The 15,651-nt window shown below is 52.7% G+C and overlaps 2 protein-coding genes across 3 annotated transcripts; both read right to left on the bottom strand.

The window, feature by feature from the left end:
- Positions 1-4,646: 4,646 nt before the first annotated feature.
- IGLL1 (immunoglobulin lambda like polypeptide 1) lies at positions 4,647-10,647 on the bottom strand. 2 transcript variants are annotated; one of them, XM_081123258.1, is made up of 3 exons: positions 10,335-10,647; positions 6,543-6,664; positions 4,647-5,083 (listed from the first exon to the last, which is right to left on the bottom strand). In XM_081123258.1, exons 1-3 carry the CDS (start codon positions 10,529-10,531, stop codon positions 4,764-4,766), a joined length of 639 nt encoding a protein of 212 aa, XP_080979384.1. In that variant the 5' UTR covers positions 10,532-10,647; the 3' UTR covers positions 4,647-4,763. The 2 variants fall into 2 exon arrangements, with proteins under 2 accessions (XP_080979384.1, XP_080979385.1); XM_081123259.1 differs by having other exon boundaries at positions 6,543-6,661.
- Positions 10,648-13,606: 2,959 nt separating this feature from the next.
- LOC308549963 (immunoglobulin omega chain-like) lies at positions 13,607-14,311 on the bottom strand. Its single transcript, XM_081123197.1, has 2 exons — positions 14,231-14,311; positions 13,607-14,146 (listed from the first exon to the last, which is right to left on the bottom strand). Exons 1-2 carry the CDS (start codon positions 14,274-14,276, stop codon positions 13,716-13,718), a joined length of 477 nt encoding a protein of 158 aa, XP_080979323.1. The 5' UTR covers positions 14,277-14,311; the 3' UTR covers positions 13,607-13,715.
- Between the last annotated feature and the right edge of the window lie 1,340 nt (positions 14,312-15,651).

The raw sequence follows: 15,651 nt of genomic DNA, 5'->3' as shown, positions 1-15,651 counted from the left end.
ATTCTGCAGGCCTGAAGCCAAACCTGCCAGGGGGGGACCCAGCTCCAGATGTGGGTCCCTAAGAGGTGATACTCAGGGATGCCTACTGGATGCATGGGTGTGACCAGATCTTCACAATCTGTGTGTCTGTAATTAATGGAAAAGCAGACCATGACAAAAAGGCTAGAGAAGGCTTGAACAAGACAGCTGACAACCTCAGCCATCCACGGGGCAGAGTGTGCTCCAAGTGCAGAACACGTTCTTTTCAAGCACACATGGGACAAGAAGCACACACGTGCTGGGCCAGAAAGTACTGGCAGATATCAAAGTCTTGAGGTGCAGATTATGTTCTTGGAGAGCCATGCAATTATGCTAGAGACTAATGGTGACAACGTAACCAGAAAACCAGCTCGTGGTGCCATTTCTCTTCCCTGCCATTTACCCTTCGGGCCTGAACTCCCACCAGCAAGAATATGCTTCCCACCCATGTAAGTGGGACTTTGGGCTCTGCTCATGTATGCTTGGGGCTGCCCCACTATAAGCACACCAGGAGGAGCTCCAAGGGTGGGAACGCTGGGTAGCGGTGGGGATCTCTGTGCTCTCCAGGGGTCGCCCTGCCCAGTCCCCCTCCGATGCAGGGCAATAGTGCCCTGGCTCTGGGACTTGCCTCACCCTCCGCAGTTGCCAGGGGTCTCTGTCTCCTCACTAGAAGCACGGGAAAGGGCTCCAGCACGTGCAGGCTCAGAGGAGTAGGAACCGGGATGACAGGGGGTGCTCAAGGGCCTGAGTAGTGAACAGCGCCAAGAGAAGCTGAGGTTCTGAGTCCAGGGTCCATGAGACGGGGCAGAGTGAGGACCAGAGTTGAGTGACACCGGTGGACTTTACCTGGGTTCTCATTGAATGCCACTGTGGGGACCACAAGGTCTGAGTGTCAGCAACCCAAGAGAGGTCTGACTTGGGGAATGGGATCGTGGCCTGTAGCTGGACTGTAAACTAGTCCCACTGCTCCAGAGAGAGGGATGCAGCTCACAGGAAACCCTACCATAGACGCCCTGTGTCCCCCAGTTCCAGGAACATAGACAGCCTGTGGTCCCCCAGTTCCAGGAACATAGACAGCCTGTGTCCCCCAGTTCCAGGTCAGTATGTGCCCTTCAGAAGTGCTGATGTGTGCACTGGGGACACCCAGAGGTTCCTTGGGCCATGTTTGTGAAAGAAAAACTAGAACTGCCCCAAACTCCACGCCCTGAGGCGCCCAGTACCATGCTATTACCACACAGCCGTCTAGCTCTCTGTAGTTGATGTGGTTGCATCAGATATATCGTAGAGATGTATTTATAGGAAGTTAGAAGGAGCACCGCTATTGGCATGATGTCTTTCAGGTACATTTGAAAACTAGGAACAAAATGTAAGGCCCCAGAGACCTGCCGGCTCCCTCTCCTGCCAAGTTCTCTTCCTCGGTTCTGGCCACACTGGCCTTGCTGTTTCTGTAGCCTGTCAGGCACGTTCCACTGCAGGGCCTTTGCACTAGCTGTCCCTGCTGCCAGGAGCACTCCTCCCTAGGCAACTCCTCAGTTAGTCCCCTAGCTTTATTCAGGGATGGCCTCTCCTGACCATCTATCTAAACTAACAGTTGTCACTCTCTCCCCTCTTAACCCTTCCCCCAACTAAATAATGCATCACACCGTGTATTGTCCTATAACATCTTGTTTGTTCTGGCCTGTGTCACCCACTGGAACTTTGCCCCTGGACTTTGTTTCTGAGGCCACGGCCATGTCCCCAGGGCTAAAGCAGTGATGGCCTTTGGAGCTGATGAGTGGCCAAGTGTGGAATGAGTGGAATTGTTTTTTCTGGGGAAAGAGGGAGCTCATGGGACTGGGGTGGGGCAGGGGGCAGGGGAGTCAGTGCAGCATGACCAGTTGTTTATGTTCTCTACTAAAATCATCTGAGCTAGTTGACCCCAGGTCAGCATTTATTGCTTCTGCATTTATATCAGTGTTTTTGGTATTTTGGTGTTTTCAAAAAGCCTGTCCCGTCCCCTGTTGACACCCTCCCACCCAGCATGGAGGAGCCCTGTCTGTCTAAGGGATTTTGTGCTCTAGAAATTCCTCACCCCCACAGTGCCCTCTTCCCTCCTGTGGGGCTGTGCACCCTCTGTGTGGGGGAAGCTCCTGCCCCAGCCCCTCTCCTGGGAGAGGGTCCAGCCTCTGGGCTCTGGCAGGGCCATGGGAGCTGGAATCTGAGCGCTCAGGCCAAGCGGGAGGGGGAAGAGCTCTGGCCCTGGAGTTGGGGACCAGGACTCCACCACCTACCTCCTGTGTGACCTTGGCCGGGTCACATCCCTCCCTGTGAAAAGAGAATAATCTTCAGATTTGTGCGACCTGGATTTCTGATGGACACTCCTGGATTATTACTGAAATGATTGCTACCTTTTAGAGAAATGACAACAGAAGCCACTAGAGGGCACTGTCACCTCAGGTGTGCACCTGTGTGAGTGACTGAGTTGTGTTCATGTGCAAATGTGTGAGTGAATTGTGTGAGTGTGTATGTGTGAGTGTCCATCACTGTATAGGGACACTTGGGATATGTTGACTAGGAATGCAGCTGAGACACCTTTGTGTAGCCCTTGGTGGACAGTACAGTGAGGGGGGTGACATCCCTATGTAGGTGACACTGCTACACAATTCCGAGTCTTAGGGTGCAGGTCACGGGGCTGATGCCGGAACAAAAGGGGGCCCCCTCAAAGCCAAGGTCATAGGAACATCGTGTGGGGAGCACACTGGGCCTTGAATCTGGAGGCTGGGCTCAAGGTGTGACCATGTGGCCTCTGTGGGCCTCAGTTTCCCCTGTATAAGCTGAGTGGGTGGTGCCCACTCACTATTGCCCCTTCTGGGTTCCCTAGTGACCCTCCCCAAGCCTACCTTTGGCTTCTGGGGCAGCCGGGTTGGGCAGCCGGGACCCCTAATGAGTCTGACACCTAGGCTCTGAGGCCAGACTGGGGGGGGGGGGGGCGGCACCAAGCTCTGCTGCTGGAGTTGCTGGGGCTGGAGGTCTCCTGTCCAACCCCCACATCAAGGACAGCTGTGGCAGGAAGGCCAGACTGGGGGTCTCTGTTCTCAGAAACTGAGAGGCCATGTGTCACCTGGGGCAGGGGGGACAAATTCCCTCCCTCCCTGGGCCTGAACTGGGGGAACCACCAACAGGGCCTCTCGCACCCTCCCACAGCCCACTCAAGCAGACCCCACTTCTTTCTTCTGTTTTTCTTTAGTTAATCCTCACTGGAGGATGTTTTTTCCATTGATTTTTAGAAAGAGTGGGAGGGAAGGAGGGAGAGAGAGAGAGAAACATTGATGTGAGAGAGACACATCGATTGGTTGCCTCCTGCATGTGCTCCAACCAGGGCCGGGGCTCCAACCTGCAACCCAGGTACGTGTTCCTGACCAAGACTTGAACCTGGGACCCTTCAGTGCATGGGCTGATGCTCTCACCACTGAGCACGCTGGCCAGGGCAACTCATCCCCACTTTTTCATCCCCACTTTTAAAAAAAAATATGTTTTTACTGATTTCAGAGAGAGGAAGGGAGAGGGAGAGAGAGGGAGAAACATCGATCAGCTGCCTCCTGCACACTGCCTACTGGGGATGGAGCCCACAACCCGGGCATGTGCCCCGATGGGAACCAAACCATGCCCTCCTGGTTCATGGAATGATGCCACACCAGCTGGGCTCATCCCCACTTTTAATTGTGGTACAAGATGCCTGAGACACCAATTTCCCTCCAACAAAGGCTTTGTTTAATCTCAGAAAAATTATGAGGCGCCTATTTCCCTCCTTGCGCTGGTTCCTGGGGAGCTCAGAGCTTATCTGTGCCAAGTGCCTGGGCCTCTGCGCAGGCGTGTTGTGCGACAGTTCCCTTCCTGCTTCCCTCCTCGGCCTTTACACCTCCGAACCTGACATTGGGTGAGGAATCAAGGTGGGCCCCAGTTTTAAGGGCCTTTAAAATGGATTCTGTCCTGGCTGGCAGGCTTAGTGGTTAGAGCATCAACTGGAGCACCAAAGGGCCGCGGGTTTGATTCCCAGTCAAAGGCACGTGCCTGGGTTGCAGGTTTGATCCCCGGCCCTGATGGGGCACGTGCGGGAGGCAGCCAATAGATGTGTCTCTCTCACATCAATTTTCTCTCTCTTTCCCTCCCTTCCACTCTCTCTAAAAATCAATGGGAAAAATATCCTCAGGTGGGGATTAACAAAAAAACACCTGATTCTGCTGGAGTGTCCTGGACCCCGTGGGTGGTCCAGCCTGATGGAGTGACAGGGAGGGGGCGAGGCTGGGCAGGAGCTGAGCTGCGCACAGAGAGAGCAGGGCATCCCAGAGGGCAAGGGCCAGGAAAAGAGGGTGGCCCCACCAGCTTATCTGGAGGTCACCCGCCATGGCCAGCTCTCACCAGGACGGAGGGACAACAGACTGGGGGAGGAGCTGGGGGAAGGAGAGGGCAGAGGGACTGAATGGTGACCCGACTCCTTGTGTCCTGGCCAGGTTCCTGGGAGGTACCAAGGATTCTCCCCTTGCTGGGCACCAAGGATCCTCCCACCCTGAGAGTCGGGGGAGGTCACAAATTAAATATGAAACAGAAAAAAAAAATGAGCAGAGAGCATGATTTCTGGTTGGCAAGAAGAACATTTTGAGAATTGATTGGGTGCAGGGAGCAGGGCTGGGAATGACTAAGGTGGGAGGGGAGAACCTCCCAGAGGTTCTGAGGCTCCAGCCCCCGAGAGTAGGGGGCTCAAGGTCCTAGGAACACTCTGAGGGGACCATTGTCTTCTCCACAGTGCTCCCCTCGTGCGTCACCTGGCAGCTAAAGCTGCTGCCAAATTTCCACTTGTTGGGTGTCAGGCTCAGGTAGCTGCTGGCCGTGTACTTGTTGTTGCTCTGCTTTGTGGGCTTGGCGGTCTCCACACCCTGGGTGACAGGGTTGCCATTTGCCTTCCAGGCCACCGTCACATTGCCAGGGTAGAAGCCACTGATGAGACACACCAGTGTGGCCTTGTTGGTGCTGAGCTCCTCACTGGATGGAGGGAACAGAGTGACCAAGGGTGCGGACTTGGGCTGACCTGTGAGGACAGAGAAGGGGTGTGAGATGCAGAGGAGAGTCCAGGTGTTGGTGCAGCCCCCCCCCCCCCACTAATCTACAGCCTCTGTGACCCGTCCCATGGTGTTTTTGTTTGTTTGCCCAGGGGAGCCTCCTTCCTTCTATGTTCACTCTTTCTACTCAGCCCCTGGACAGCAGACAGTCCCCACCCCACCAGAAGCCCTTCCAAGTCACCTCTCCCGGGTGACCTGGTCAAGCCCCTCTATCTGTAGCCTCAGTTCCCGAGTGTAACCAGGGCCTCCCACCTCCTGGTCTCCTGACTCTGAGTTTTGAGTCTGGCCCTCACCTCCCAGGCCCTCAGCCCCACCTCACTTCATTCTTCAGGAGCCCGGTGCCTCCTCTGTGACCTGGGATCCCCCACCTGGCCTGATGGTGTGTGGGGAGGCCTCAAGCCTGAGCCCAGCACACAGTGGGGCGTGGAGCCCCCTGTTGCCCTTGGGCACCGAGCTTGGACCCAGCCCGGCCTCAGCTCGCCTATGAGGGTCAGGGCCAAAGCCTGGGGGCTCCTCAAGGCTCTGCCTGCCTCTCCACGCCTCATGCCCTGACCACAGGACCCTTCGTTTTGGCTGCATTTTTGGTGCTGCTCACCCAGATGATAGGCACAGCGGCCCCACTGCCACCCCAGCACCTCTGACGACTCCTGACTTCATGGGGCAGCTGTGTAGCTCTGAGCCCCCCATTCACTCCCCACTTTGTCATCTCCTGAGTCTAATGCACCCTTGAGAAGGTGGGTGGCCGACCCTTGGACTGAGGTTATGGGGCTCCAGGAACAGATGAGTCTGTGCCCCACAGGACCTGCTTCTTTCCGACCACCATTCTGGGAGGCCTGGGCTTCTGGCCACCTTACCCTGTCACACCTGTGTCTTTGCCTCCCCATGTCCTCATGGCCCAGCGGAGCCCCCGAGAGCTTCAGCTAAGAGCGAGCAGGACTCCTCTCTCTGCCCTCCTTGGGCTTCCCCTCAGGCTGACCCTGTGTCCCTGGAGGCTGGGGTCACAGCCCCAGCCCTGTCCCCAGCCTCCTGTATGGCTCTCCCACTTTAGATGGGCATCAAGCCCTCAGCCCAGACACCAGGGCCTCCAGACTGTCTCCAAGGCCAGAGACAGTCAGAAACCAGCTTCTGGTCCCCTTGCGGGCATCTGTCCTATAAGAGAGAAAGGAGCCCAGTTCCTGGGCCAAACCCCAGCCCAGGTCCCCAGGACCCAACTGCATCAAACTGTCAGACTCTGGAGGTGGCTACTCCTGCTGTTGGGTCCTTCCTGCTGGTTACCCCAAGACCAACCCACTTCCCCCAGAACTTATGGAGAAAGGTGGGGGGCGGAGGGGAGGGAGGAGGGGAAGCAGCTCACACAGAGAGAAGAGTGACTTTCCCAAGACAGTAGAGGGGTGGGACACAATGGAGAAGGTGGTGGGAGCCACTTACCTAGGACAATGAGCTGGGTCCCGCTGCTGAACACATACCACGGTTGCTGAAGATCGAACCAAAACATGCTGGGCCAGCACCTGGGGCGTGTCCCCTGGGGGCCAGTGCTGAGCAGGAACCTGCTGGGAACGATGGGGACAGGGCTGCAGCAGGCAGCGCTGTGTCCCGGGGTGGGGCGGATGGACAGCCAGGCCCTGGGGCAGCTGGGTGTCCTGGTGCCTTCCCCCTTTTTAAGGCAGGTACTAGCTATACTTTGGAATCACCTGGTTGTGACCCCCAAGGCTGCCCTGGCCACCACCGAATCCTTTGTGCTGATGGAGACACTGAGGACAGTGTCCCCTTAGGCAGCTGTGTGGTATGGCAGAATGAGCCCTGAACTCGCCTGTCCTGCTTCACCTCTCCTAGCCTCATTTTAGGGCCTCTGAGGGTTCCTTCCCCACAGTTTCCCACTGTCCAGCCTGGTGGGCTTCCTCCTTGGGCCCATGGACACTGCGTCATTCATGACTCATGATGCTCCAGTGTGGAGAACCCGTCCCCCTTTGTCGCCACACATCAAGACACACTTCAGTTCTTTATGAAGCCTTCTCTGATCTCCTAGACCACTGTCTTTCTGTCCATCTATCCATTCAGGCTTCCATCCACCCATCCATCATCCATCCATCCATTTAACAATGGCCCCAAGCACCTGTCTGCCAGTAACTGTTTCATGTGCTGAGACATGGTAGGGCTTTCAGTTCTCATCTCCATTCCTCCCTAAAACCTCTCAGTGAAAGCCAACAAGTCCCTCCTCTCTGTCAAATCAAAGAGGACCTAATGAAAGGGGAGGACTTTCCAGTTCATGGATAGAAAGGCTCTATATGGTCAAGAAGTCAGTTCTTCCCAACTTGATCTATAGATTCGTTGCAAGCCCAATCAAATTCCCAGCAAGATAGTTTGTGGATATTGACAAACTGTTTCTAAAGTTTATATAAAAGGGAAGAGACTATATAAACCCACAGCATGGGAGAAAATATTTGCAAATCACACATGGGATAAGGGGTGATACTGAGAATACATAGGGAACTTCTAAAACTCAGCAACAACAAAAAACCAAACAACCCAATTCAAAGGCGCCCTGGCTGGTGTGGCTCGGTTGGTTGGGCGTCATCCTGGCACCAAAAGGCTGCCTGTTCGATTCCCAGTCAGGGCACATGCCCGGGTTGCGGGCTAGACCCACGGTAGGGGGCATGCAGGAGGCAGCCTGTTGATGTTCTCTCTCTCTCTCCCTCTCCCTTCTCTCTCTCTAAAAATCAATAAATTATTTTTTTTAAAAAGGAAAGAAATCAAAGGCATCTAGGTTGGAAAGAAAGAAGTTAAAATATCTCTGTTTGCAGATGACATGATCTTACATGTAGAAAATCCTAAAGAATCTGCAAAAAAGTCTCTAGAACAAATAAATTCAGCCATTCCACGATCAACACACATTCATGTTTCTATACACTAAAAAATCAAAATCAGTTTTATTTCTGTACACTAACAAAGAACAATTACAAAAAGAAATTAAGAAACCAATCTCCCCTACAAGAACATAAAAAATAAAATAAAATACTTAGGAATAAATTTAACCAATAAAGTGAAAGGCTTGTACACTGAAAACTGCAAAATGTTGTTGAAAGAAATTAAAGAAGGACTGAAGTGGAAAGACATCCCATGTTCATGGTTTGAAAGACTTAACAGCATTGCTGAGATGGTAAATATGACCCAAAGAGACCTATAGATTCAATGTAATTCCTATCAAAATCTCAATGGCCAGCCATTGTTAAGAGATGGGAAAACTGGACTCCAATAATTGCAAAATTGCAAAGGACTCCAACAGGCAAAACAATCTTGAAAAAAGGGGACAAAATTAAAGGACTCATACTTCACAATATCTTTTATTTTACGTTTAAAAGAGGAAGGGGGAGAGAGAGAGAAGGAAAAAGACATTGATCAGCTGCCTCCAGCATAAAGCTGACCCTGATGGGGGCTCATCCCTCCTTGTGCTTTTCTGAGTCCTGCCCTTGCTCAGCAGTCCCTGCAGGACATTGAGATGCCAGTTCTGGCCTGACACCCACAAGTGGTGACCCACCTCCATGCTGGACTGCTGGTGCAGCAGAGGATCAGCTCACCCCGTTCTAGCCTTTCATCACAGCGACCCCAGCACCCCTGGGGTGGGTGTAGGCTGCAATCCCTCATCCAATTAGGACCCCTCCCTTTGCAGAGGGGGAAACTGAGGCCTGGAGAAGTGAACTTGTCTGTCCAGTTTTAGGGGCAGGAGATGGGGATGCCTGGAGGCCATTGAACTTGGGCACTGGAGTCTGCACCACCTGTGTGACTTTGGGCAGGTTGCCTCACCTCTCTGAGCTTCTATTCCCATTTGTAAATTGGGGATGACAGCAGGTCCTGCCCTGTGGGGCCATTTGAGAGGGGGGTTCTGCCCCTAAAATGATTATTGCCCACGATGAATGTACTATTATGTCACTGATTATCTTAAGAGGTCCCAGATGCTCAGCACTTTGTCCAGGGACTTCCTATCACCTACAGAGGAGGGCCTGGGGTCACACATCAAGGTGGGACAGACCATGGCCCTCAAAAACACTCACCCAGGGCCTTTCCCATGGAGGTGTCTGTATCCTGGGTGGGCTCAGATCCCTAGGGGTCCAGTCCCAGGAGGCCCTGGCTCAGGGTCTGGTGCCCCCACCTCAAGGCATCAGCCAGAACCTGCACCCTGGTACTCCAGAGAGTGGTGCTGCTCAGCCAGGGGAAGAGAGAGGACTTGGCTCATCAGCTAAGAGAAGGAGGACCAGGCATGTTGGGACAACAGCAACTGCCACCCACAGGGACATCCTGCCCCTGCCTCCATCTCTGCCCCATCTGGAAGACAGGGTGAAGACTAGTCTTGGGTGCAAAATTGAAGGGGTCGGAGCTGCCGTTTGACCCAGTGATTCCACTCCTAGGAATGTATCCTAAGAATCCTGAAACATTCATCAGAAAGGATATATGTACCCCGATGTTCATAGCAGCACAGTTTACAATAGCTAAGATCTGGAACAGCCCAAGTGCCCATCAGTAGATGAGTGGATAAAAAAGCTGTGGGACATTTACACCATGGAATACTACGCAGCTGTAAAGAAGAATCTCGTACCCTTTGGGACAGTATGGATGGACCTGGAGAATATTATGCTAAGTGAAATAAGCCAGGCAGCGAAAGACAAATATCACATGATCTCTCTTATACGTGGAATCTAAAGAAGTTAATAAACTGATGAACAGAATAGATTGAATGACATGGAAGCATAGATGAGACTGATGAATGTCAGAGGGTTGGAGGAGGGTGGGTGGGTGGAGGGGGAGAGAGTAACCAAAGAATTTATGTGCATATATGCACAACCCAAGGACATGGACAATGGTGAGGAGAGGGACTGGGGAGGGGGAAGGAACGGCGTGGAACGGGTCATTGGGGAGAAAAAAGGACATCTGTAATATTTTAAACAATAATAAAATTTTAAAAAAATTTTTAAGGGGTGCCAAAAACTCAGTAATTAAGATAAACAATATTTTAATACATACTAAAAAGGGGAAATCAATGCAAACAAATCCACACTGGACAAAAATGTCAGCTCTTTAAATAAAGCCAGCACCTGCCCAGGCCCCTGCTCTCCCGTGAGCCCTCCCGTCTCTCCTTTTACCCCTCACTGTCACTCTCTATCCCTCACTCCCAGTTTGGGCTGCAGGAACCCTCATGTTGGCCACATGACTCATTCAGCCCCTTACCTTTCCCAGAGGCTCCAAGGGCTATTTCTTGTCTGGGCTCCAGAGCTTGGAGCCCTGCTCCGAGGTGCTGTCGTAGAGGACAACAGGCCATGGGTGCCCACAGCCAGGCCCAGCAGCATCAGGGGCCAGCACTGCCTGAGGCCAGGGCTCTGCCTCCTGCGGGCCTCATGGCCCACCTGTCCTATTCTGGGCCTCATCTGCGCTCAGGGTCAAAGGCACCTCTGGCTGACCTGCTGGAGTAAGCTTCCAAGGGGGGAGGTCAGGTTGGCAGGTCGCCCTGGTCCCTCTCTCTAGCAGTGACTGTCCCAGTGCACTCGGGCCATGGCCCTGTGATCTGCCTGGGCCTTCTCTGTTTCCTGTCCCCAGTGCCCCACCCTCTCCAGGCCGTTACTCCTGGGGGTCTCTCCCAGTGGGGCATCTGCCAACTGCCATGCTGTGGTTAGGATCCAGGGTTCAACTGCCCCCCGCCACAGCTGCCGGCCTGGCCCTGCCCCTGGGGCCTTGTGGGGGCACACCTGCTCCTGACAAGTGTCCAGTGGACCAGAAGTCACCTGAGTTCAGGCCGGAGCTGGGGCTGGGGCTTCTCTTCTGACCAGACCTGGGGCAGTAGTGATGACAGGGGAGGAAACAGGTGGTTTAGCAAGAAGCTGAAGTTCAAGTGGGGGAATTGTGATATAATTATAAAAATGGTGTTCAGTGTGCCAGGTCCAGCACCTCCTGGGTCTCCCCCCAACACACACACACACTCACACCCTCATAGATTTTATCCAGAGGTCACCATCACAAGCCCGGCGTCTGGCACACAGTGGTGGCTTCTGCAAGGCCCCTTTTACCTCTCCCCCAGGCCTGGTGACTGATGAAGAACTGATACGACTATTTCGTTGAGTACCCACTACAGTTAAGTCCAGGTAAGCACTTTATATAAGTTAATGGGTGCTATTATTATGTTCTTTACATACAACATTGGAAATGTTGGCCTAGAATTCAGCTGAGCCTTCCAAGGCTGACCAGAGCTAAGACTCACACACTGACTGGCCCAAGGCCCGAGGCCCGAAGCCCGAGGCCAGGGTCTCACCCTCCAGGAACCTGGAGGGGCAGGAGGATTAGGATGATGGAAGAGCCCAGCCTGGCTCCCACTGCCTGGTTTATTGTCGTAGCTCAGACTCCCGGAATTAGGAAGGATGGAAGCAGAAAGGCAGGTTATAGGCAGAAGACAGAGTTCCCTTGGGACCATCTAGCTGGGCTTAAAAACATGAGCCTGGTCCTGGCCAGGCGGCTCAGTTGGTTGGAGAGTCTTTCCATACACCAAAAGGGAATATACCTAGGTTGAGGGTTCAATCCCCAGTCGGAGCATGTACGGGAGGCAACCAATCAATGTTTCTCTCTCTCTCCCTCCCTCTCTCTAAAAATCGATAAAAACATATCCTTGGGTGAGGATTTTTTAAAAAGCAAACAGGAGCCTGGTTGCTCTCCATTCCTCTCCCCACCCCCTTCTTTCCCCAGGGTGCACTCTCTCTCTCTCTCTCTCTCTGTCTCTCCTAAGCTCCAAGGGTCCTTCTTTTGCTGTAACTTGATGTTTCCTGAGCCCATTACTTCTATGGCTCATTTCTACCTCTGTGACTTTCTAAATAAACTTTCTCTTATAAAAACAAAACATGAGCCTGGAGTCTCCTTTTCAGGGGCAAGGCCTGATGCAGAAAGAACTCTGTGCGTTTGAGAGCTCAAAGGGTACCTGAAACATGTCATGAGCTGAGACCATTATTTTATGAAAGAGACTCAGGCACATATGTCTGCCTTTCTGGGGGAACCCCCTGGGTCTTTTTAGCCATGATAAATGGATGTTCTCAGCCAAGTTTGGGGCCCGGGGAGATGGTTTGCCTGTCACCTTTCTGTACATAGTGTATGACCCAACAGGGGCTCAGGGTGCTGTGCTGTGGGCCGGGGTTGCAGGAACTGACCTATTCCCTCTTCACTCAAGAAAATAATTGGGGAGGCCATGCATCTCTTGCCTCTAGGTCTTTCCGTGGATCCAGAGGTTTAGTATGTCTGGGACCATCAGGCAGGAGGATTTGAGGGTGACCTTGATCACCACACCAAGCATACATAGCTTGGTTGAAACCTAGAGGCAGGCCCTGGTTGGGTTTGCTCAGTGGTTAGAGCATTGGTCCGTGGACTGAAGGGTCACGGGTCCAATTCTAGTCAAGGGCAGGTACCTCATACCTCGGTTGCAGGTTCCATCCCTGGCCCTGGTCGGGGTGCGTGCAGGAGGCAACCAATTGATACGTCTCTCTTATATCGATGTTTCCCTCTCTCTTTCTCTCTCTCCCTTCCACTCTTTCTGAAAAGCAATGGAAAAAAATATTCTCGGGTAAGGATTAAAAAATAAAAAAAGAAACCTGGAGGCAGGAACCTGGGTGCTTCTCTGGAGCAGGGGTCGGCAAACTGTGGCCCAAGTGCCATATGCCTCCCAGCCCCACCTGTTTCTATGGACGGAGTTGAATAGGACCGGCCATGAGCATTTGCTCACGTATTGCCTGTGGCTGCTTTCCTGCTGTAAAGACAGAATTCAGTAGCTGAGAGAATGATTATATGGCTTCGAAAGCCAGAATTATTTACCATCTGGCCCTTTACAGAAAATATAATTGGTAGCTTTGCTGTACTCCTTACAGAAGAGTAAATGCATTTCTCTCAGCTAGGCCAGTGGTTCTCAACTGGGGCGATTTGGCCACTTTGGAGACATCTGGCAACACCGGGAGACATTTTCATTGTCATAGCTAGGGGTGGGAAAGTGCAGGTACTGGCATCTAGTGGGCAGAGGCCAGGGCTGCTGCTCAACATCCTACTGCACAGGACAGCCCCCAACAAAGAACTGCCTGGCCCCAAATGTCAACAGTACTGTGGTGGAGCACCTACCCTAGACCTATCACTTGGCACCCACTCTCCTCCCCAGAGGCCCAATAAAGGCATTTCTAAGCTTGTTTACCCTATAACTTCTGCGAATAACCATGTGACAGCAGAGGGTCCTGTCCTTGGCCAGAGTGTCCCCCCAAGGTGCTTATGTCAGCCCCCTTCCCCCATAACCCACAAGAGCAGAGGCTCCAGCCAAGCAGACCAGGTCCGGTCAGTCTCCTGGGACCTTCGCTTTAGGTTGGTTCTTGGGTGCATCCTACCCGTTTTGACCTTACACGGAACAGCTGGGGCCTCCTTAGTATAACTCAGCACACCAGTCAGACCAAACAACTTCCCAAGACACAGTACTTTAATCCCCCAATCCAGCCCCCAACAGGGCCTAGCTAGACAAGGAGCGTCTCCTTCGCTCTGCACAACCCACAGCCCACCCTCCTCCTCGCCCTCTCCGTGGGGATGCGCACTCCTCTCTCCTTAGTTCACAGTAAGTGCGTCCTGGGGTGCCCGGGACACTGAAGCAGCAGGCCCCTCCCTCCCATCTCCATCTTTTTCTTCCTCCGTCTCCACCTCCATCTTCTCCCTCTCCGAGCTCTGGTTGCCCACAGCACAGTAATACACAGCCTCATCCTCAGGCTGCAGCTCAGAGATGCTCAAATACCCTGTGTTCTTGGCCACATCTTTAGATCCGGAGAAGCGTGGGGGGACCTTGGGGCCGTGTTTCTTGTCTGAATGGGAGAAATATCTCAGCAAGAATCTTGGGGGGTGGCCGAGCTTTTGCTGGTACCAGAAGATGCTATAAATGCTGACATTATGGTCGCTGCTCAAGGTGCAGGCCAGACGGACTGTGGTTCCAAGGAACGAAGACACAGAAGGTGGCTGCTCCAGCACTGGCTGAGGGCCACAACCTGGGGACACAGAAGAATATGGACCTCAGGGCAGGACAGGGCAAGGGAAAGGGCCAGTGGCTGAGAGCTCTGGGGTGTTCTCACCTGTGCAGTGGGCGAGGAGCGCCAGCAGGACAGGAGCCCAGGACATGGTGCAGATGTGCAGAGCTCTGCCTCCAGGATTGTGCAGCCACAGCTCCTGGGGCTCTCTGGGGTCTGGGCAGCAACCTCCTCCACCCTCTCAGGGGTGGGGCCATTGCACACCCAATTCCAGCCACCACTATCCCAAACTTTATTGGGTTTGCAGCATCAGTTAGGGGAATGGTCCCATGGTGGCCTTTGCGGCTCTTGCCTTGGCCCCATAGAAGCGTTAGGGAGGAAACACCTGCTGGAAGCTCACAATCCAGTGCTCAGGAGGCCAGCCTGCAAGCTTGGGTCCCTGAGGGAGAGTGACCTCAACATCCCCCTGAGGAAACTGAGCTACACAGAAATAAGATTCTTGTCCAAATTTTTATGCCTGGTGAACCAGGAAGAGAGGACACATCCTGAGAGTGGTGAAACACCTGCTTTGAGCAACAAAAAATGTTGGGGCCTGGAGGTCAGTGGGACACTGTTCCCTTCCACACTCCTAGCACTCCTGACCTCCAAACCCAGAGCAGCCCCTCTGGTTTTGGCTCTCTGCCAACTGATCGCACCTCTCAGGTCCAACCTAACCCTGGTCACTACAACTGGAGAACAGACCCTAGGGTGGCAGGGTGGAGACCAGGGGGAGATGGGGCTTGGCTCAGTGTGGTGGCAGCCAAGGCTGGGAGAACTGATTGGGTCTCAAACATATTCTGAAGACAGTGATGGCTAATGAGTGAGAAAAAGAGAAGAATCCAGAATGCTTTCAAGGCATAGGTTTTGAGCAACCAGGAAGATGGAGTTGCCATTTTGAAGACGGAGAGCCTGGCAAGGAGTGGGTTCTGAATCAGAAGTTCTGTTTTGAAAGGGAAATCTCATTGTGACTCTTAATTTTTGCCATTTCCCAACCTTAGTTTGGCTATAGAACTTTTTCAGAGCATCTACCAGGGCTAGTATTCCAATAAAAGCAAGTTGGGAAAATTGACTACAGGGCCCAAAGGAAATGTATGTATCCTAAAATTTAAAATATATTAAGCTGGGTTGGCGTGGCTCAGCAGTTGAGCACTGACCTAGGATCCAGGAGGTCAAGGTTTGATTCCCTGTCAGGGCACATGCCAGAGTTTGTGGGCTCAATCCCCAGTAGGAGGCGTGTGGGAGGCAGCCGATCAATGACGCTTCTCTCTCTCTCCCTCTCCCTTCCTCTCTCTGAAATCAATAAATATTTAAAATAAAATATATTAAAGTATGGTCATGATAGTTATAATTTTTCCATAACCTAATGCTCTAACACAAAAAAACTTTTATTTTCCAGTTTGTCTTCCAGCTGCATTTTACACAGTTCATTTCACAAATGTTTATAGTATTGAAAGAAGCCTGCAATACACACATCTGTAGTTTTAATT

This window comes from Miniopterus schreibersii (assembly GCF_964146895.1).
Source record: "Miniopterus schreibersii genome assembly, chromosome: 20".
NCBI lineage: Eukaryota > Metazoa > Chordata > Mammalia > Chiroptera > Miniopteridae > Miniopterus > Miniopterus schreibersii.
This window is presented reverse-complemented; position numbering and strand designations above follow the sequence as displayed.